Source organism: Dinoponera quadriceps, unplaced genomic scaffold (genome assembly GCF_001313825.1).
Source record: "Dinoponera quadriceps isolate SergipeBrazil2010 unplaced genomic scaffold, ASM131382v1 scaffold397, whole genome shotgun sequence".
In the NCBI taxonomy this organism is placed as follows: domain Eukaryota; kingdom Metazoa; phylum Arthropoda; class Insecta; order Hymenoptera; family Formicidae; genus Dinoponera; species Dinoponera quadriceps.
Genome location: NW_014554705.1, coordinates 1,705,879 through 1,728,374, shown reverse-complemented (window position 1 = coordinate 1,728,374; position 22,496 = coordinate 1,705,879). Strand labels below are relative to the sequence as shown.

At 35.1% G+C, this 22,496-nt stretch overlaps 4 protein-coding genes across 5 annotated transcripts; 3 read left to right on the top strand and 1 right to left on the bottom strand.

Annotated features, from left to right (window-relative positions):
• Nucleotides 1-4: 4 nt before the first annotated feature.
• LOC106740908 (uncharacterized protein C9orf78) lies at nucleotides 5-858 on the bottom strand (the record flags this gene model as incomplete). The annotated part of the gene is made up of 4 exons (XM_014612372.1): nucleotides 632-858; nucleotides 437-545; nucleotides 220-365; nucleotides 5-116 (listed from the first exon to the last, which is right to left on the bottom strand). Coding segments are annotated over exons 1-4 (489 nt in total), but the record flags the coding sequence as incomplete, so codon positions are not given.
• Nucleotides 859-1,016: 158 nt separating this feature from the next.
• LOC106740981 (flotillin-1) lies at nucleotides 1,017-6,409 on the top strand. Of its 2 annotated transcripts, XM_014612525.1 has the most exons (11): nucleotides 1,017-1,161; nucleotides 1,568-1,643; nucleotides 1,719-1,809; nucleotides 2,187-2,330; nucleotides 2,493-2,612; nucleotides 3,006-3,014; nucleotides 3,345-3,560; nucleotides 3,632-3,819; nucleotides 4,754-4,964; nucleotides 5,053-5,217; nucleotides 5,344-6,409. In XM_014612525.1, exons 1-11 carry the CDS (start codon nucleotides 1,110-1,112, stop codon nucleotides 5,359-5,361), a joined length of 1,290 nt encoding a protein of 429 aa, XP_014468011.1. In that variant the 5' UTR covers nucleotides 1,017-1,109; the 3' UTR covers nucleotides 5,362-6,409. The 2 variants fall into 2 exon arrangements, with proteins under 2 accessions (XP_014468011.1, XP_014468012.1); XM_014612526.1 differs by lacking the exon at nucleotides 3,006-3,014 and having other exon boundaries at nucleotides 1,018-1,161.
• A 528-nt stretch (nucleotides 6,410-6,937) lies between these two features.
• Nucleotides 6,938-8,895, top strand: LOC106740907 (ADP,ATP carrier protein-like). Its single transcript, XM_014612371.1, has 4 exons — nucleotides 6,938-7,434; nucleotides 7,520-7,778; nucleotides 7,925-8,156; nucleotides 8,641-8,895. Exons 1-4 carry the CDS (start codon nucleotides 7,281-7,283, stop codon nucleotides 8,893-8,895), a joined length of 900 nt encoding a protein of 299 aa, XP_014467857.1. The 5' UTR covers nucleotides 6,938-7,280.
• A 1,445-nt stretch (nucleotides 8,896-10,340) lies between these two features.
• LOC106740980 (7SK snRNA methylphosphate capping enzyme-like) lies at nucleotides 10,341-22,437 on the top strand. The gene is made up of 7 exons (XM_014612524.1): nucleotides 10,341-10,470; nucleotides 14,977-15,293; nucleotides 18,812-19,368; nucleotides 19,529-19,692; nucleotides 19,803-20,196; nucleotides 20,828-21,046; nucleotides 21,123-22,437. Exons 2-7 carry the CDS (start codon nucleotides 14,987-14,989, stop codon nucleotides 21,879-21,881), a joined length of 2,400 nt encoding a protein of 799 aa, XP_014468010.1. The 5' UTR covers nucleotides 10,341-10,470; nucleotides 14,977-14,986; the 3' UTR covers nucleotides 21,882-22,437.
• The last annotated feature ends 59 nt before the right edge of the window (nucleotides 22,438-22,496 follow it).

Genomic DNA, 22,496 nt, shown 5'->3' with positions numbered 1-22,496 from the left:
GTAATGCTGCCTCTTCAGGCGAACAATATGAACCTTTTTCATTATTTGTACCATTAACTACGTCATTATTATTCTTGCTTTTACGTTTTGATAACTCTTCTTCTATATATTTGACCCTAAAAAAGATTAATATCTATATTATTTTGTAATACATGTATTCTTTTTTATCAAGTGACAGCAATAAGTAATACAAAAGTATATTTATATTTATACACATACATTTCCTCATCTTCGTCACGTTTATTGGTTTCTGCATTAAATTGTGTTCCGATACCAGTGTCGTAAGCATCATTTGGTCTATGTTTTGTATTCTTTAACACAGCCATATTTACCATCCCTCCAGTTTTCATGTTAAATGGATCTGACTAAATAAACCACGTGTTGTCATATTTTTTTCACATTATTTTCTACATTCTAATCGTACTAGACATCTTACCATTATTACATCGGATGCAACATTTTCTCCAAGAGCTAAGCCAACAACATTGATACCTGTCGGCCTTTCACGAAGTTTTTGAACGATTTTCATTTCTTCGACCTTCTCTCTAAAATAATTCTCCTTACAATCGTATGCACCATAAATGATTAATAATACTTTTCCAATAAAGAGATACGTCTAATATATATATACCTAAGTGATGTTTTCTCATTCTCGCTGTCATCATCATCTGAGAGAACTTCACGTTTCCTTAATGGTTTTCTATTTCTCTTTTTAAACTGGATATTTTTGGACGTTTCTTCATCACTACCCATATTTCTCTAATAATATAAAAACAATATTTAAGCAAAGTTGCAGCAGAAGAGGTTAATGTGGGAGCTAAAATCGCTTCTATTGCTGAGATCGAGTACAAAATACAAAACCCGGCCAATCAAAATGAATAGAGCCGCGCATTGCGAAATTATTATAGATCGTAGGGTCCCTAGAAGACATATTCTCCTATTGGATATAGAAACGTCGTGTGTCCAAGGAACGTAGTGTAAACCCACCGTAAGTTATCTGATACGTATGATCCTATGATACATGAAATAATTGTAGTGTCGGCGATATCGACATCAAATCGTTTGTCCCGGGATTACGTTCGCCGTCGTCTTCAGATTGACGCGTAATCATGAGTTGTGGTTTCGTTACTTGCGGCCCGAACGAAGCTCTGGTCGTTTCAGGTAATCAAACAAAAAACAGCACCTCGTGCAATATTTTGTTTCTTTCGGTATGTTCGCGTGCCGATTTAATCATCGTAAAAAAAATGGGAGGAGCGTTCTTGCTTGTCAGATAATTGATTTGATGAAACACCGTGGTGGGGAACTAGAAACATGTTAAATCAATAAGGAAGAGCCGCACCTATTATTAGATCATTCTGATAATATCTGCTACTGCCGAAATATATAATCAGATATTATGTTCATTGCTTACATGAAATATATATAACTTATTTACCATTCACACAAATTTTCTTCATTCACAAGTATTTCTTATTATTATTAATCTCATTCTGTTGTATTCATACAACTTCTCCAGCTATTTTACATTCATACTTGCACACTATTTTATATAAACTTTTTTCCCAAGGATGCTGTTACAGCAAACCACTTTTAGTACCTGGAGGCCGGGTATTTGTGTGGCCTATTGTGCAACAAGTACAAAAGTAAGCATTATATAAGAGTTATTAGTCGATGGATGGTACAGATTGATGGATGTCATGTATGTTTTATTTTTATAGAATTTCTTTGAACACAATGACTTTACAAGTCGAAAGTCCAACGGTATATACCTGTCAAGGAGTACCAATATCTGTCACAGGTATAGCACAGGTAATTAAAAAGTTATCTTTTATATTTCATACGATATATACATGTTATATATCTAATAGCTCTGTTACATCCTGGTTGGATACAAAACAGTCTAAAACCATCCTGGATATGTTCAGGATATCTTAAGACACTTCTCAGAACATCCTGAACATATTCCATGCGATGTTGTGCTATTTGGAATATATACAATAATATTACAATGTATATATGTAATATGGATTAGACTTATAATCTTACTTAGAAAGGTAATAATATAAATTAGTTATTTATTATCGGTATATAAATAAATATATATGTGATGAAAGATTACACAAAATATTTTAGAGAGTAATGTCAATAAGTATCTCGTCATCACTTATATATTGTGTCTACATTAGGTAAAAATTCAAGGACAAAATGAAGAAATGCTTTCTACCGCATGTGAACAATTCCTTGGGAAATCTGAAGAAGAAATACATAACATAGCCCTTGTTACTTTAGAAGGACATCAACGAGCTATAATGGGCAGTATGACAGTAGAGGTAAACATATATCTTTACAGCAGCATAATTAATTGCATAAGAAATTGCAGTATTTCCTTCCATCAAATTTCCATCGACAAACATATATAGCTAGGCAGTTAAATTATCTTAATTATCAAAAACTAGTTGGAAACTGGACTTCATTTGATTCTTTTATTGCAGGAGATTTATAAAGATCGTAAGAAATTTAGTAAAGAGGTCTTTGAAGTTGCAAGCAGCGATCTAGTTAATATGGGCATTACTGTCGTGTCGTACACATTGAAAGATATTCGTGACGAGGAAGTAAGTACGGCGTTATTATGAAAACGAGTTATTAAAATCAAAAGACACACAACTGTAAATTACAAAAGTATATAACCCAAGTATAAATATTCAGAATTTTTTATTTGGAAATATAATATCAATATGTGCGCAAACTTAACGTACAATCATATGTATCTGCAAATCATAATTGATTAGTGAAGATGCGTTATACCCGAGTACATTATTAATGTACACATGGTAAGGGTTGCCACAACATACAAATGCAAAATAATATATTCAGAAGACCCCCTTTAAACGATTAAATATCATATTTGTTATTAGATTTATATAAGTTATGAGTTGATGTAGCTAGATCTACATACGTAGAGTACATTTTAAATATTGAATACCTTTTTGTTTTGCTACTTGCAGGGGGCAAAGGTACGTTCAAATTTTGTTTCACTATACTACTACCTAATGTCTCTCAGCACACTGCTATCTCTTCTGATGTTATTATTACCGCAAATTCTCTAAGTACCAGAAAAGAAAAAAATTTTTATGATATATTTTCAACGCTTTTTGCAAATAGCACAATTATACACACTCGCAATACTTTATTTACTAAGTATACATCGTATGTACTTACATATATGTTCGCCTTTATGTCACTCAGGCTTACTCAACCGCTGAAATTAATGTTACATTCTATTGTGTTTTTGGCACAGATCATTTTTGTTGTAGTAATTTCACGAGAGAACATATTATTTGTAGGGCTATTTGCAAGCGCTTGGTATGGCACGTACAGCTGAGGTAAAGAGAGACGCTAGGATAGGTGAGGCCGAGGCTCGTAGAGATGCGCAAATCAGAGAAGCCATTGCCGAGGAACAAAGGATGGCTGCACGCTTCTTGAACGACACGGAGATCGCGAAAGCGCAACGTGACTTCGAATTGAAAAAAGCTGCTTACGACGTCGAAGTCCAAACTAAAGTGAGCAGGCATTTCTACCTTGTTGCGGTTCGTTTTGCAAGTAGCTTCATATATAAAGACGTCGATTGTAGAAAGCTGAGGCAGAAATGGCCTTTGAACTGCAAGCAGCGAAAACCAAGCAAAGGATCATGGAGGAACAGATGCAGGTGAAAGTGGTAGAACGCAGCCAAGAAATCGCTGTACAGGAACAGGAAATGCTAAGACGTGAGAGAGAATTAGATGCGACCGTACGTCGCCCTGCTGATGCAGAGAAGTACAGGTATACTTTTTTAAATCTGAGAGAACAGCTGGAAAAATCGAAGAATACAACATTCAAGAGAATTAATTAATGCAGAATTAATTGATAGTTTGTGTGAAAATTTGGGAATTGTTAATATTAATAATTGATAAAGGGTCGATTTAACATGGAAGGGAGATTCCCTTTTGTATTTGAAAAAGTTTGACAAGTCGACGCGATACTGAGTCCTGTTACACGGCAACGTTAATCCGGTTCAGTAATGACTATTAAGACTTTTGCACGTAAATTTTTGGTCGTAAATCCGTAAGAAAATTGACCAATCGCAGTCGATTATTCTTCGATTGCAAAGGGAGTAATCAACTGTGATTGGTCAATTTTTTCACAGCTTTACGGTTACGACTAAAAATTTCTTATGTGCAAAGCTCTTTAATGAGTTTTTGCATTTAATTAGAACATATTTTCCTAGAATTAAAAGAATATATCAATCGGATGCAAGAGCTCGCTATGATTGTTATTAAACCGGATTAAAGTTGCCATGTAATAGGACTCATTGTTAAGTATATTAGTCCCGGTCTACAATAAGTGTTTTAAATCTTAAAACATTAACCAATCACTATCGAATGTGAGGAGAATAATCGACTATGTTTGGTCAATTTCTTAAGATTTAAGACTTAAAACATCTATTATAAACTGGGATTTGTTCCTCTATAAAAGTTTAATAAATGTATTTGCACCAGCTACTGTGCTTGATTCTTATTGGTCTGTTTATTTAAAAAATCTATTTAAAAATAAAAATAGTATGTCTCAAAAGAATATTGATACAAATTATTCAAAATATATTATACCTCGTACAATATAGAATACCCCATGTACAGTCCACGACCTCAATTTTAATATAAATTCTTCAAATAGATTCAAAATCGATCCTTCCTAATACTTAACAATCTGGTTTCAGGTTAGAGAAAATGGCTGAAGCAAATAAATTACGCTTGGTCATGGAAGCCGAAGCTGAAGCTGAAGCTATTAAAATTCGCGGCGAAGCAGAGGCTTTCGCCATCGAAGCAAAAGCTAAGGCAGAAGCGGAGCAAATGGCAAAGAAAGCTGCCGCATGGAACGAATATAAGAGCGCGGCTATGATAGATATGATGCTTGACACACTTCCAAAGGTACTTTGAACCTTTACGATATTCAGAATATATTTAAGAATGCTAGAATAATCTGGAATATTCTGATTATGCGCGATTTGCTTTGTAGGTTGCTGCCGAAGTCGCCGCCCCTCTTTCTCAAGCGAAAAAAATAACGATGGTATCGAGTGGCAACGGCACCGTCGGTGCGGAAAAATTAACCGAAGAAGTTTTCAATATCGTACAACGTGTCCCGGAACTCGTAAAGAACTTAACAGGCGTGGACATTGCAAAGGTACGTGGAACAGAACTTGTGTGATATTTTTGATAAATAATCTGCAATATTTACCGTTAATTAAATTAATGATATAATGATAATTATTATTAATTATATTAACTTGTCGTTAATGTTCTCTTTCAGTCGGTTCATGCGGCGTAAATGTGCAATATAAAGGATTCAATTATTTCCTAATTACACGTTGTACTTCAATGTACACACTTACAAAAAATATTCAATGGATCTTTGATATATATACATTTACTTCAGATATTTTGTCTTGTAATAAGGGTCAAGCATTGAAATTCTTACATTAGAAAGGAAATTCAATCGACACTTTTGCTGCCTCATAACACATCATAGCATTTATATCACACACGTATCTCATACGTATGTAAGGCAACAATAATCTCGAATTGAGTTACTATTCTCAGCCCCGGAAGTCAATATCACTTTAAATTGTCTAATTTATTACAATTTTTAAGGGACATACTCGCGTAAGAAATTTATTATTATTATTTGTTCATTCCATTAATTCTTATTCGGGCAGTAAATGTGTGATGCGACGTTAGCAATTTATTAGTGATATTATTTTTATACTATTTTTTGACTAACATTTTACTAATTATTTAGCATATTTTAACTAACTTTAGGTAACATGCTAGTCTATTTTATTAATTTGACGTATATCTGTTAATAAAGAAAAATTATATATATGTGCATTCTGTCAGATCTCTGAAGAATCGACTGTAATGGTCCACATTTATCTACACTACTTCTATACCAATATGTGCCGAATGCCATTTCTCCAAATATTCTACTTCTACGTGTACCTTCCAAATATAATTACTAAATAAGTATTTAGATATAAAAACATTCATGTTTCCTAACATTTATTTAATATCGTTTATTCAATGTGGAGAGATCTTTTCTAAGACCCTTGAGATATATAAATGAGATACACGCGATTTTACGCGAGTGTTCTATTTTCTGTATCTCTATAAAATATGAGACAAATAAGAATATATATTTTACTCGTGTAGATAGAAGATCAAGTGAGATCTATTTATTTGTATGAATCATAGAATCGTAACCCTTCGAATAAGCCTCTGACTACGTAAGTTTATATGCGACCAATAAAGCTTTAAACAAATTATATATATGCAATTTTATGTAAAAGCAATAATACAAAATAAATGTTACAACTACATCTCGAGCGTTTTGATGATAAAACAAATGAGTATATAGTAGGCAGCGTTGCCATTTAGTCACCAGAACAAGAAAGTAAAATAGTGACTGCTTTTTGGTAGAAAAGGTAACAAAAATGATCTCTCAGACATCAAAATCGTGAGCAAAAGTGACTTTTTTTGTCAAATTCTGAAAGTAACTGAGATCATTTAAGCAAAAAATAACACTTACGCCCGTTTCTATCATTGTTTAAATCTAATCGACGATTAACTTAACATAATTGACCAATCGAATTAGCCAATTAGCTGAACTGATCAATGCAATTGATCAATTCCGTTGAGTTAATCATCGATTAGATTTAAACCATGATAGGAGAAACGGGCATTATTTTTACCTTCTCCGGTTTATTTTTGGATAACTTGATATATAGAGAGTTATTTTCATAATATGGTTTGAAAGTTTATAACAGGGAAAAACCAAGGCCATAAATAATATAACATAAATACGTTTTCAGTATTCGAAGCAGTTTTATTAACAGAAACGACGGAAATATATATATAGAACGTCCAAATATTTTACAATTTAATGACAGAAAAAAAGTGATTATAGTGACTCATTTTGAATGATAGTGAATTTTTTAGTGACTTGTCAAGAAAAAGTAACAAAAACTGGTTTGAGTGGATGGCAGCGCTGATAATAAGCCGTGTTGAACTTTGTTCTTTTTTTTTCGTCGGATGTTAGCGTAGAAATGTCTAATTTTTTGATATACATAGTACAAGTACATAGTATAAGTGGCAATTAAAAAAATGTGCGAAAACCGTGTGTTTTCAATTCTAATTGCGTGAGTTTGTTACCTCCTCGGAGCGCTCATCCATTTATGCAGAAGCTGGAAAATGGACGCATACAAATCTTTCTTGGTAGATTTCTTAGCGGGAGGTATATCTGCAGCGGTCTCGAAAACCGCGGTTGCTCCTCTGGAAAGAGTGAAATTATTACTACAAGTGCAACATGTTTCTAAACAGATAAAACCTGAAGAACGGTACAAAGGTATGATCGTAACGGACATGTCAAATATAACAAATTAATCGGTTGATTTTTTATCGAATTAATATTTGCGTTAAAACCTTATCAGGTATGCTAGACGCGTTCGTTCGTATACCTAAGGAAACCGGATTCCTCAGTTTCTGGAGAGGCAATCTCGCCAATGTTATTCGATACTTTCCAACTCAAGCGCTCAATTTTGCGTTTAAAGACAAATTTAAAACCGTGTTCTTGGGCGGTGTGCCGAAGGATGCATTTTGGAGACAATTTGCTGGAAATTTAGCGTCCGGTGGTGCGGCTGGTGCAACATCACTCTTGTTTGTATATCCCCTTGATTTTGCTCGCACCAGGTATATCGAAACTTGTGATATATAACATAATATAATAGTAATAATAATANTATATATATATATATATATACATATATATATAATATATATTAGGTTTGATACATTTTGGGATATTATTTACACAAGACAACAATCTGGTCTTTTAGATTGGCCGCTGATGTCGGAAAAGGCGAAAAACGAGAATTTAAAGGCATGAACGACTGTATAATGAAAATTGTTAAATCTGATGGGTTTTTTGGGCTGTATCGCGGTTTCATTGTCAGCGTGCAAGGGATCATTATATATCGTGCAACATATTTCGGATGTTACGATACTATGAAGAATATGCTACCCGATCCAAAAAATACACCATTGTATGTGAATTTTTCAATCGCTCAGGTATATATTTTCCATTTTTTGTTATCCTTTTAAATACCTGGGAAAAAATTTTCCGCACATAATCAGATATAAATAAATAAATAAATAATATGTGTGTGTGTGTGTGTGTNTGTGTGTGTGTGTGTGTGTGTGTGTGTGTGTGTGTGTGTGTAAAATATATAATTATATATTTACAAAACACACACACACACACACACACACACACACACACACACACACACACACACGCACGCACGCACGCACGCACGCACGCACGCACGCACATATTCTGTATATAATTATATGTAAAAAATTTTTTCTCGAGTACATGAAAGATACATCGGCAAAGATAAATTTCATGCGGTAAAATTTAATGTTATAGAATGAAAAATGTTACAATAAGTATTATATTTTTACATAGAATTACAATTTACAGTTTTTTTACAATTACAATTACAATTTTTTACTTCATCTTTGAAATATTCTGTATCTTATTACTTTATAGGTAGTAACAGCATTGGCTGGAATTGTATCTTATCCTTTCGATACAGTCAGAAGGCGAATGATGATGCAATCGGGACGAAGTAAAACTGACATATTGTATAAAAATACGCTCGATTGTTGGGTCAAAATAACAAAAAACGAAGGACCTGGAGCTTTCTTTAAGGGTGCATTCTCGAATATTCTCCGCGGTACCGGCGGCGCTCTTGTTTTAACTTTATATGATGTAATTAGAGATTCGCTTGAAAAAGCACTCTGAACAGATTCTAAACCTTATGAATTCAATTAGTTCCAGCACATGCAAAAGTTTCTTAATTTACACATGATTAAGAATCATGTTCGAATTTGCTCATACACATTTAGGGAAAACATCTTTTAATTCTCTCTGACACAATAATAAATGATTAAAAAATAAAATAAATTATTAATAAATTTTATAAAAAAAAAAGACAGAAAAATGATTATATGCGGTTATTATATATTTGAAACATGAAAATTTCTTTCGGGAAAAGAGAAACGTTGTTTCCAACGAAACAAGAATTATATGACGCTTTAAAGCTCGTGGCAGGAGGCAAATATCGATTATAGAAAAATACCGCAGTTAGACTACATTTTCCATATCTGCGTCTTTCCATATTTTAACTCGGATAAATCGTATTTGCTCATCGGACTATTTGTTAGAGTCTTTTTTGCGAACGTACCTAACCCTATATAGAATCGGATTTTGCAATTAAGGCCCAAGAAATTTATAATAAATGAAAATACGAATTCGTGTTGCATTCCAAATCGTATATTATTCGCAGCATTCGGAGTGCAGCTCAAGTCCGTATTTTCATTTATTATAAATTTAGGGCCTTAATTGCAACATCCGACTCTGTAAGATTAGATACGCTCGCAAAACAGATTCCAAAAATAGTTTCATGAGCAAACATGATTTCACCGAATTAAAATATGGGAAGACGCAGATACAAGCTGCATTAAATCCCTCGACTCAATAACATTGACAGTGAACTAATTAATTACCCATAATCGATTATCCTTGGATTGTAAAAATTCAATTAGTCAATTAGTCTTCCAAATAAGATAATTAAGACATCATAAAGACGTCTTTTATACAATAATCCTCTGTCCGCAAGCTTGTTTCAAGACGTAAGCAGTAAGCAAATTGACCAATCACAAGTCGTTTATTAGAAGAATAATCGACCGTCGTTGTTCCTTGGAGAAGACGTCTGCTAAAGGACATCCTTGAGACGTCTTTGAGACGTCTCAGGATGAAGTCCCTAACATGACATACACTTTCCACGTAACTAAATAAGCAACAAATAGCGACGTTTAGCGTTTTTGTTGGGCTTTTCAAATAGAAATGTGATAGGTTACGATATGTTATTACGTCGTTGGTACGATAAGCATTACGCAGAAGATACGTGCCATGGGACGCCAACGTCCATGGACGCCAGCCTTGCTACGTACTTTACGCCAGGACTGCGTTTAGAAACATCACTCGGCGAGTAAAGTAACATTTAATTCACTAATCGGGACAAAAAGAAATAAGATTTCTTTGTCATGATTGGTTAAGTAAACGCTACTCTATCCTCAGGATGATGTTTCTGAACGCAGCTTAGGAAACGGCATTTGCTGGAACCCTCTTTTTCGCCGCGCATGCGCGTTCAATCTATCCAACTCTCCTTCGCTGATCATGAACTGAAAAGTGAGCAGTCGTTGGTAGTTGTTGACCAGTCAAACACCAGCCGATAGCTGACCCGAGAACATCGGGTATCGCTACGTAGCCATTCCGGTGGAAGAAGTTCGCGGAAAACGTCAGAGGAAGTCACAGGTAATCGACTTAAATTCATTCGGATACGATGAGGTGAGACGGGAAAATCGGAAATAAGAAAATGCGTGGCTGAACATGGCCACGAGTCGCTATCGGCCATGGCCGCCGCAGCTCGTATATCACAGTGCTCATGCGCATTAGGGTATAGGTGGGAAAGAAAGAACGGAGCAGCTATTGGCGCGCAAACACACCCGTGTGCGAAAGCACAATTCTTATTGTTTTATTCGAGTTTTCGTAATAAAAATTACACAGCGCAATTGTACGACGGAAGATAACGACATCGTTATTTTTTCGATGCATCGTATGTATCATTAACGAAGTTATATTTAATATATAATACGAGAATAAAATTAAATACAATGTGCAATTGTCGTATAAAAAAATTAGTAAATGTAACGAGACTTCTCGGGATTTTGGTAAATCTAAATTATAATTATGATAAATATTGTTTAATTATGATTCGATTGCGTCTTGGAATCGATCGTGAATCTTTTCCTCTGGCGTGAATTCGCAAAAAATGAAAATTTTCCAACTTGAAACTGTTCACGCTAGACGAAAGGATTCATGATGGCCTCTTTCAAGATTTACTTAATTCTAACCTTATTTAATCTTACTCTATGGTTTTAAGTAATATCGATGTCAATGAGTTTAGTTCATTTTGTAACAAATATTAAGTAACTTCGTTGATAACATGTAATATATTAAACACAAATAGTTATATCAAGTTAATTAAGTTCATTTTGATTTCACATATTTTAAATAACCCACACTCGGTGAAACCTAACCTAACGTGCGAACATGCGTGCATACGTGCACGTGTATTTACGGTCTATCGTATTATTTTATTTTTGTTTATAACACAAAATTAAAAATCGAAATAATTTCTAACACTTACCATTGTGCTCAACGCTTGAAACAGCTTCGAAAATTATTCGTGTGACGCCATAGTTGTGATTTTCCTCTGAAATACATATATAATCAAATAGGGAGAGAAAAGATGCGAGAAATTAAGAACAAAGAAATAGAGATTCTTTATATCTTTACCTCCGTATATATTTATTTCACTTCGTAGGTACAAAATGTGAGCGCAGCTGAGACACAAACGATAAACACTGGATATGTTCAACGGAGAAGCTCAATGAACGCTTTTTTGACAGTTATTATTGGCTGCATTCAGGAAACAACAATGAATGAATTGAATGTGCGCTCACTGCCACTCAAATAATTCTTTAAGATTTATCACGGATCTAAAAAAATAGCTCGATCAAGGAGGATAATCACTCAACAATTGCTTTCTGAAAACATTTCGTTCTGAACACGATTCACTTAAAACCGCAAACGTTGAGAGCGCTTTAAGAAGAAATATGATTGATCTATACAGCACTTCGAAACATTTGCAACGTGAAATGGATCCTACCCGTTATCTGTGACTAGAATACCTTACAGTCCTAACACGACGGATGACAATTGGAAACTGGTGGATAGAGTCTCCCCTCTCCACCGTTTAACAAGACAGATGGCAGTGGCCTCTAGAATCATTTTCTTTGTTGGACCCTTATTTTCGAAAACATGTAAAAGACATATCTGTTCTTTTTAGCTGCGTAGCTGAACTGCAACAAGTTAGAGTGAGACAAGTATATTTTGTCTCGCTCTAAAATCAGCGGCACACGATGTTTGTTTTCGCGCTGGATTGTTTGCTGGACGGAAATACTGCGTTTTGATTGACGTATTGTCATCCGTTTTTTGGAAATGCATCAATCAGAACGTATTTCTATCCAGTATTTCTATCTGGTATTTCTATTCAGCAAGCAATCCAGCACGAAAACAAGCATCGCCGCTGGCTTAAGATTATCTTAAAACCCGTATTAGATTACGGATTGGGTATTGAGATTGAGTTTGAATTTAGCCAATCAGTACAAAGTAAACTGAATTCGAGTTTAGTAAAATTTAGTGAACTTTGTGCTGATTGGTCAAATTTCAATCTCAATCTCCAATTCGTAGTCTGATACAGGCTTAAAACAATCTAGTCAGAGAAGCGACTTTCCTGCAGCAACCAGAGCAAACCGATGCCTCTGATTTGCAAAATCGAACACAGCCATAGAGAATTCGAGCACCTGCATTACCGAATTGATGCACGCTGAGGCTGCTATACATGAAGTATGATTATTTAAATAAGAAAGGCATAGAAACATTTTGAACGATTAAACACTTAGTAGTAATATTGGCTACGTTTGCGCGGCAATGTTAATCCGGTTTAGTAACTACCGTAGTTGGCGAATTCTTGCATTTAATTGGAATACATTTGTATATCTAAAAGGATATACCAAGAGTTCATTAATTACGGTTGTTACTAAACCGGATTAACGTTGCCGTGTAAACGTAATCACTATCACATTATTTAGCAGAATATACATTTATTATTTGATTATCAAAGTGCTCACGTTATGCAATTGTATTTGGATATTTTAGATATAGCGGCCTTTAGAATGCATTAATCCGGTATAGTGCGGGTGATCGAATTCGCTAGGCTGCGTTCAAAAACCCTACTCAATGGATAGCATTTAATTAACTAATCAGGATAAAAAAGCATATAGGGATTTAAAAACATATTAGAAGAATTATATTTAATAGGTTCTGTTGGTGATTCCGCCACGTATACAGAAAGAGAACGGGCTCTTAACTATTTGAATAGCGCGCAATAGTGCACGCCAGTATCCGTCCTATAAGTGGCACGCGCGCGCTATTGCGCATTCTTGCATCAGAAAGAACCCGCTTTATTTCTTTGCTAAAAATGCATTATTGAATTTAAAAAGTCACTAATGCTTTCGATGTCGAGGAATACAAATTTTATGTACTTAAATTTATATAAAAATTAAGTAATTTTCAATCCTCCCGATGCACTCTGTTTAATACGTATCTTAATTTAGTTTGTTTTATTGTTTTATTTCTTTCTTCTACATTGACTTGGGAACTAAGGTTATACTTTCATAATATTTTTACATTTAAAACAAAAAACAAAGGGGTGTAAAATCTTATCGCTGCAGCCTCCTCGTGGTACACTTCAGGGCCGTGACTCACATAATCAGCGAAGGCCTGCGTTTGTAATTTTTGAATATGTTTATTAAAATTTCATTTGACTTAACGAAAATTATTATGGAAGCATAATCTTAGCCCCCAAATCAATATAGAAGAAAGAAATCTGATAAAATTAATTAAATTAAAGTGCGTATTAAACAGAAAAAGATATCAGGGAATGAAAATTATTTAATTTTTAGGTACATTCCGAGTCCCATATATTTATTATTAAAGATTCTTTCCCGTTAATCCCTTATTCCGCATCTTATTGGGGTAATCACGATTCCATTTTTTGTATTATTCACTTTAATTTAATTGCGAAAAATATTGCCGGGAAAAATAAAATTAAAAGTATAATTTCACTTTTCATCTATAAAAAACAATCTATAAAAACATTCTTCCATGTTGAAAACCATGTTGACATCCAATGGAAAAACTTAATTTTAAGTAATTTTTATACCTAAACAGCACACGATATCCTATGGATATCTGTTTTATGCCTATTTCATGTCAGAATATCCATGAACGTTATAAGACACCCATAAGATATACATTTGTGGATACTTCTGAGATTTCCCCAAAATGGACACGTTTGTATAGTCATATGATATTCAGTTCAAATATCAATTAAATGCAATTATTATTATATTAAAAGATAAAATATGTGAGATATATGATAAAATATTAATAAGTTTCAAATATTCCTTAATATGCTATAGGACTTTCAAAGGAAAATTTCTATAGACTTTCTATAGAAATTCCTATAAATGTAATGTATAAATGTAATTCCTATGTATTTAACATTGATTGTTTAATTAAAATGATACATTCTTATACAAAATATTACTTTTTCGAATAAAAATTATGTAATTTCGTTGAAGAAAAACATGTTATTTGATGAAAAAAAAAAACCTAAAAATACTGAAAGATTTTTCGTATCTTTCAATTTAATAATCCAATTTGTTTAATTTAGATTTCCTTGAGCATTTTCAGTGAGCGTACTGCTTTTACGAAAAAACTCAGTGTATATCACTCACAAATTATGTATACGAGTAGTTGCCATACTTTTTCTTTGATAAATTTCAGAACGTATCCCGTATCCAGTAGGAGAATTTATTTCTTAGTTATTCTTCGAAGATACATTTATCTATTGGATACGAGATGCATTATGAAACTCATAAAAAAAAGCGTCACAACCTTTCTGTCGAGCACTGTACATCCCTAATTAATTAGTAAAGATTTAATTTTAAACATTTTAAATTAGTTATCTCGTTTCCCTTCTCATATAATAGATTAATACGTTTTTTTTTCGATAAATTTCCATCTTTAGTTTGCGTCCAAATTTAATGAGAGAAAAATGTCTCCATTGAAAAAAATATTTCCTTTATGGTAAGATTGATTAATCTCGAATTTTTCGTTTTCTTTTTATAGATTAAAAAAAATGTCCTCCGTACAAGTAGATCGACCGACCAAAATGAGTCATCATCCACACAGCAAGAAGGAAAGTGACAGCAACAAATCCAGAAAACAGTTTAATCTGTCGTATAAGAAGCACAATAAACACGATGACGGACGCGGAGGAGGAATTGGTGGAGTAGGAGGAAGCGGAAGCGGCGGGAATTCTTTCACAAGTTTCAAGTTTGGGCGAAAGCGTTCGCAAAGCAATAACAGTGGAAAGTTTTTCCCACCTTATAAACGACGTAAGAAGGACGGCAACAACTTTATCCCACCTACGAAATTTCTCTTAGGTACGTGACAATTCTTACGATTATGAGTCAACAAAAGTAAACCTGTGAGCATTGACGCTGCATTTTAACTGATTACTTCGCTTGCTTTCCAGCAAGACACAGATCGACGCAAGTGGAATTATGTCATCTATTATCCTATTCTTTATCAAGTGCGAAAGGACAAACAATGATACAACTAGACTTGTGTCGATTTGTGTCTCCTGCTGGAAAACAATCTTCATAGTGCAATCGCCGTGTGTCAAGTGATGTGTTCTTTTAACTGAACGAGATTGCACTATTTTTTGCCATTAGGCTTGTAAGTTCCAGTCTACAATAGCTGCTTAAGCTCTGGTTCCGCTTAAAGCGGGGTCTCGAATAGGCAGTAGGACTGTGTTTATATGAAGGAAGAGTAAGGAATTAATCAATCACAGTCGACTATTTTCCCTACATTCGAATATGATTGATCAATTTCTTATTCTTATTTCTTATGAACATACTCTTACTGCCCATTGTAGACTACGTTTTAGGCCGTAAAAGGTTGACCGATCATAATTGAATACGAGAGGAATAATCGATTACGATTGATCAATTTTTTACGGCTTAAAGCTTACTACACCTATTGCAGCTCCGGGTTTACGGAATTAAGGAAAGATCTAAGAACACGGTATACACGAGACTTTGTTTGGCGGTTACGGCGTATACGTAGTGTTTCATTTACATACAGAGCAGTGCGCCGGCTTGTCGCTGTAAAGGCACGTGCGGGTGAATGGCTGGATTCAGCGGAAAGAGTGTTTATGGCTCCTGCACGCAGAAAACGGGAACGCTTATCGCGCGGCAGAATGCGGAAACTAATCGACCTGTCGTTTTTTCATGACAAAAGTACTAGAAGTTTATTGGCTAGGCTGTGTTCCGATTCCCCACCCGGGCGCACCTAGAAGTATAAAGGCCTACGCACAATGAGAAATTACATGAGAAATTACATGAGAAATTACATACGACAGCACTGAGAAAAATGTCTATCGTATAAACCGATTAAATGATGTAACCGATTATTTTTATTCAGATCAAGCGATGGACCGTTTCGATGAAGTTACCGATGCAGTTACCGACGAAATCTGATCGGAAAAATGGTACGCTGATGGTTTCTGCCCGCAGGACGCGGCAGTTAATAAGTTTTTAGTTCTTATGAAAAAACAGCACGTTGATTGGCTATCGCGCGAACAAGCGTTGCCGTGTTCTGTGTGCTAACGCCATTATTTGTCCTGGTCTAGAATACACGTTTTAAGTCTACAATAGATGTTTTAAGTCCTGAGCTTTAAGAAATTGACCAATCACAGGTTGCAGCAAGAGACAAGTCGACACAAATCTAGTTATATCATTGTTTTGTCCTTCTTTCGCGCTTAAAGAAAAGGATAATAGATGATATAACTACACTTGTGTCGATCTGCGTCTCTTGCTCGAAAGCAACCACAATCGATCATTCTCCTCACATTCGACTGTGATCGGTCAATTTCTTAAGGATTAAGTCTTAAAACACTTATTGTAGACTCGGAATTTTCTATTGCCTGTGGTTTTTCATTGTGCATAGGCCTTAATTCATGCATAGACACAATGTCCCGTATTCTCAACTCTCTTTTATTGATAGAGGTGCCTCTAAAAGTGGCTTAGGAACCACCTGATTGGCTGAGAAGCCATATTTAAGGCACTTTTATCGATAAAAGAGAGTTCAGAATACGGACTTGTGTGCAGGAACCACAGGTCTGTTCATTTTCGCTGCACCGCTGAACTAGTGCAATAAGTTGAAGTGAGAAAACATATACTTGTCTCGCTTCAACTTATTGCACTAGTTCAGCGGTGCAGCGAAAACGAACAGACTTTATGTTTTTTATTGCTGCACTGACTGCACTTCTCTTTCCCGCCAAATCTCAAGAAAGAGAAAAGGTGCAAGTTAGTGCAGCAATAGAAAACAGACCCCATAACATAAAAACTGCCGTATGGTGGATAGCAATTGTTATGTTTTCTCATACATATTGTAATGTAAACCAATATTTTAGGTATCTGCAATGGGGAAAAATACTCGATTTGGCTTCCGGATTAATGTTGTGTCTTTCATAGATTTGTTTACCATTGGTCTATTCTTTTTAGCTGAATTAGCTACACTAGTTCAAGAAATTTACACACACATTGAAGTATATAAAACGTACGTACGAGATTTCTCATATTTATAGCGAATTCGGTAGCTTGCATTAATGTGCACTGAATGCGCACTAAAGCTTGTTTACGGTACATTCTTATATTTAACACGTTGACTGCCAACTACGAGATATCTCGTAAGTTGTTCACTTGCCCAACTACGAGTTATCTCGTCGCTTCATTACTTGATTAAATCAAATTGGCTTCTTAGACCAGAATCGTAAAAAGTTCCGTGGCAGTCAACGTGAGAGTTAAGATCGTGTCTTAAATACATATTTAAAAACTTCTTGGCTAATAAAATCATGCGTACGGACGCTGTACATATCATATTACTGGTTCAAAATATTTGAAAATGTATTTCAGATAATTCTTAAATATAATTAAATATAATAGGTCTGTTCGTTTTCGCTGCACTGCTGAACTAATACATTAAGTTGAAATGAGAAAACATATACTTGGGCCTGTTTGTTTTCGCTGCATCGCTGAATTAGTGCAATAAGTTGAAGTGAGACAAGTATATGTTTTCTCACTTCAACTTATTGCACTAGTTCAGCGGTGCAGCGAAAACGAACAGACCTCTTGTCTCGCTTCAACTTATTACACTAGTTTAGCGGTGCAGCGAAAACGAACATACTTAATAACAGACTATGAACAGGCCTTAGTGCGCACTAGTGCAAGTAACCGAATTCGCTATTAGTGTGGATATTTCTTGAACTAGTGCAGCCAGAACAGACCTCGTGTGTTTCGTGAACATTCCTAGGTAGACAAAAATGCTAAACTTAATGTGCAAACATTTGATGTAAGCTTTGTGATTCCACTATAATAGTTTGAAATACACATGTCTGAAATATGCTTGTTTTAAGAAATATTATCATTTCTTACGCCATAATTTTAATCCAAGCGTTAACTTTTTATCACTACAATAATTCCGGTTATCTGTGCGTTCTCTTTCGGGCAAAATAAGCAGCGATATTTATGACATCGGAATATTACCGCCGAATTTCCACATTTTTGCATTAAATGGTCTTTTATATACTGCATAAAATACTTCTCGTATGAGGACGCATCTTAACGTACTTATGTTAGTCACGATGCAGACGATATACTGAAATATATCTATCTAGGTTCCCGTTTATTTCTTCGGAAAAAGAAACGTCTTGAAAAATCTTGGAAAAGAAACAACACTTCCAGATAGTTCCTGTGCGTAATGAAGTGAACTAGAATGTTTACGAAGCATTGTGCACAAATTCACGAAGGACACGGTACTAAATTGGAGGCCAAATCAAACGTATTATAATATATTTCTAATTGATTTTTGTCCACTTTGTTTCATTATTATTTCACAGGTGGCAATATTCATGATCCTCTGAATTTGAACAGTATGCAAGATGAGGAAGTGAATCGTGCTATGAATGCCGTGACGCCAAAATCTAGCCCCCTTCCCACTCCGAAGCATAAGAAAGAGACAATAGACGTATTTCCACCTAATATCGAGGATCCTTTACGTTTAAGATATGACAGTGAAGAATACGAACAACAATGTGTGTGTTGCCCGTTGAGAAAAGCTTCTAAACGCAGAAATAAGAAAAGAAAGCGAGCCTGTTCGTCTTCGACAAAAGAGGAGATCACGAGTGAAACCATGGAAGATAAACGTTTGAAGGAGAGCGGTGAAGAACTCTGTAAAATAGTAGAAAGTTCGACGGAAAACCCCGGCGAAAGGATCCAGCCGATGGATTCCGAAACGGCGCAGGACAAGAATTCTACAGAAAACAAAATGGAGAGTCCTCAGAAGGATAAAAGTAAGGGGAACGTAGGGAAAATAGGAAACAAATTGGAGAGAGAAGACAAAAATAAACTGCGATTGAAGGGTTTGGAAGAACCCAAAGACAAAAGACTACGCAAGGTAATGAGTTTTAATCTAATTATTATTTCATTTGCGTTAACTTTAATTATATTTATTTATTAGAAAAGTGAAATACAATAATAAACGGATTACATTTCTTACTTGAATATTTTAATCATATTGCATTTATTAAAATTATCTATTTATCTTTGAAATTCAGGACACCAAGGATAAGATAGTGAGTCCTGTGATTCCCCAACCAGGTGCCTGGAAGCCTCGAGCACAGCACAGGCCTAGCCAGGACAAAAAGAAGAAGCATCAGCAGCAAGCAATGCCAAACTTCAGGCAGAAAGATGCTCGCTATCAATATGGCAACTACAACAGGTCTTTTGATGTTCACTACATGTCATTAATGCCTTCATTTTTCTGTAATTAAGCATACAAACATAACGATCGTGCGACGGATGTTTAATTATTTCTTTTTACCTGAATAGGTATTATGGGTACAGAAATCCTCATTACGAGATGGATCCTCGACTTAAAGCGTTCAGTGGACGTAAAGAGCTGTTCCTGCAGAAGGATATTCTAGACATCGGATGTAATATTGGACACATCACCTTATCCGTGGCGAGAGATTTTGGAGCGAAGAGCGTCACGGGAATTGATATTGATAGGACACTGATCAATATTGCTCGGAAAAACGTGAAACATTATGTAAATTGTGTGCAATCGCCGGCGAGTAACGAGGAAAGCGACAGGAGGGTATCGGATTCGGACGCGAATTTCTTCCCCAAGTCGTTGCCTATCAACTACGGCCCCATAGACATTCCGGGATTCACGAAGCACAAACAAGACATGGTGTTTCCTTACAATGTCACGTTTGTTCAAGTAAGATGTGCAAATATGATCATTAATTCTGATATATTGAGTCAGGTGGAAAAGCTCAGTTCAATTTCTGACTCAAATTTTCAATATACTTAATGGAAACAAATTATTCACCCACCAAGTAATCGAAACCGAAAAATTTCGTGGAAAAAAAAATTAGAAAAATCGTTTTCTCCCGAGTCTTTAAAACTGTTGCACAAGGGGTATTATCAATGCTTTTCATTTCCGATTTAGGTATTTTCGAATTGCATTCGCTATCTGTGTAATCCTATTTAAATATTTCTGCATTATGACTGTTGATTAAAAAGCATGTAATTTTTTTTTATCAAATATTTAAAATTATAATACATGAATATCTATGTTTCATTCAAAAATACTTAAACAAGAATACAGAATATTAATAACATCGGTATATATATTGAATTGTGTAATGAAGTGCTCGGAAATAGTTGCACATTTTCGAGATCATTTTTAGCCATCATGTCTGGTTTTTCCTATTTCGTCACTTTCAATAGTTATAGTTACGACGTGCAATGTTCTTTCTCTCTTTTTAGTATCTGTTATAATTGTGGGGATATTAATTTCCGCGTAACACAATCTCGTATTTACATTCTATAAGGTTAAACAATTTCAGGGTAATTACGTATTGGATGATGATGCTCTTTTGCACGCGGAGCAACCACAATTCGATACGATCCTGTGTCTCTCTATTACTAAATGGATACACCTGAATTTTGGTGACGCTGGCCTGAAGCAATCATTTAAGCGTATGTACGCGCAATTACGTCCTGGCGGTGTACTAATATTGGAACCTCAAGCCTGGAATAGCTACACCAAGAAGAAGAATCTCACTGTAAGTGCGAAAATGCAATTTCTGTTTGCATCGTCCGCGTTGTGATTTTCAGGCAAATTTTTTGTTCTTTTTCTAGGAGCGAATTTACAAAAATTTCCGCAGCATCGAGTTCCGCCCGCAGAACTTCACGCAGTATCTCTTGTCTTCCGAAATAGGCTTCTTTAAGTGCGAAGTTGTCAACATCCCGCCCCATCCTTTCAGAGGATTCCAGCGTCCTATCTATTTGTTTGAGAAGAAAAAGGAGGACGAACAATCCGACGACATTATGAACAAACCAGATCGACATGATATGCAAAAAAATGAACAACTACGCGAGGAGGAAAGAATGAAGTATGAATATGAATTATTCCCGAAGAATGCCAGTAAGGGGAGCATGTCGGAGATTAGTCACCAAAGTAGCGACCAGTATGAGCAACTGGAGAACATTTACGCACCTACTGCGACACCATGTTACGACACGCCAAGTTATAACAACGAACAGTCTCGAGATGGGGAATTTATGTGTTACGACTTGATTATGCCAGACAAGGAGGAGACGGAATATACCAAGACGCACGACAATGATAAGAAACTGGAAGACGCGGGAGGAGAGACGAGAGATAAAGTTGATAAAGCGGCCGAAGAAAATGAAGAAACGAAGGAGGCAACAGAGGGTGTTGTGGATAATGAAACTTACAATTATGATAAGCAGGAGGAATATAGCGCTGATAAGACAGACAACGATGATAAAGAAATGGAAACGGAAGCGGAGAAGACAATAGACGACGCTTGTGAGACTTACGACGACGATCAGAAAACAATGGGGGACGAAATTATTAAAGCTAGTAACTCTTAGTTTCAATATTTTCACCATTTCTGCCCATTTATTTTTACACGCGCTTTTACCCGATTCTTCTTTTTCCAATTCATTTCCCTTCCAATCCCTTTCATGAAATTTTCGTTAGATGTAAAAGAAAGTCTTGTAGCTTTCTCCCATTTTGACTTATTAACACAAATGGACGGAAAAATTTTCTGAAAATCTAGTGATATTGTGGCACGCGTTTCAATCAATATTAATGATAATGTAAGATCGGTAAACATTCGTTCGTTTTTAATTTTATCTACATAAGGATTATATTGGACAATTGGTGGCAAGGAACGAACGAATTTTGTAAAGAATTCCATAGTATTAGATCGTTTAATGTATAATTATAATAAATAATATTAAGTGAGAGAGTATAAAAGTTCGTTCGTTTTTTCATTTGTTTTATTCGTACAAAAGTCATATTGCGAAAAAACGAACGGATCTTTTAAGAAACTGGCTGAGAATATTGATGAAACAATAATAATAAAAGAATAAGATGAAAGTTTGTTCGTTTTTTCCTCGTTTTTTATTAATAAAAATTATATAAGAAAAAAAACGAACGAATTTTACAGGAAATTCGACAGTAATTAATTATATATAAAATAA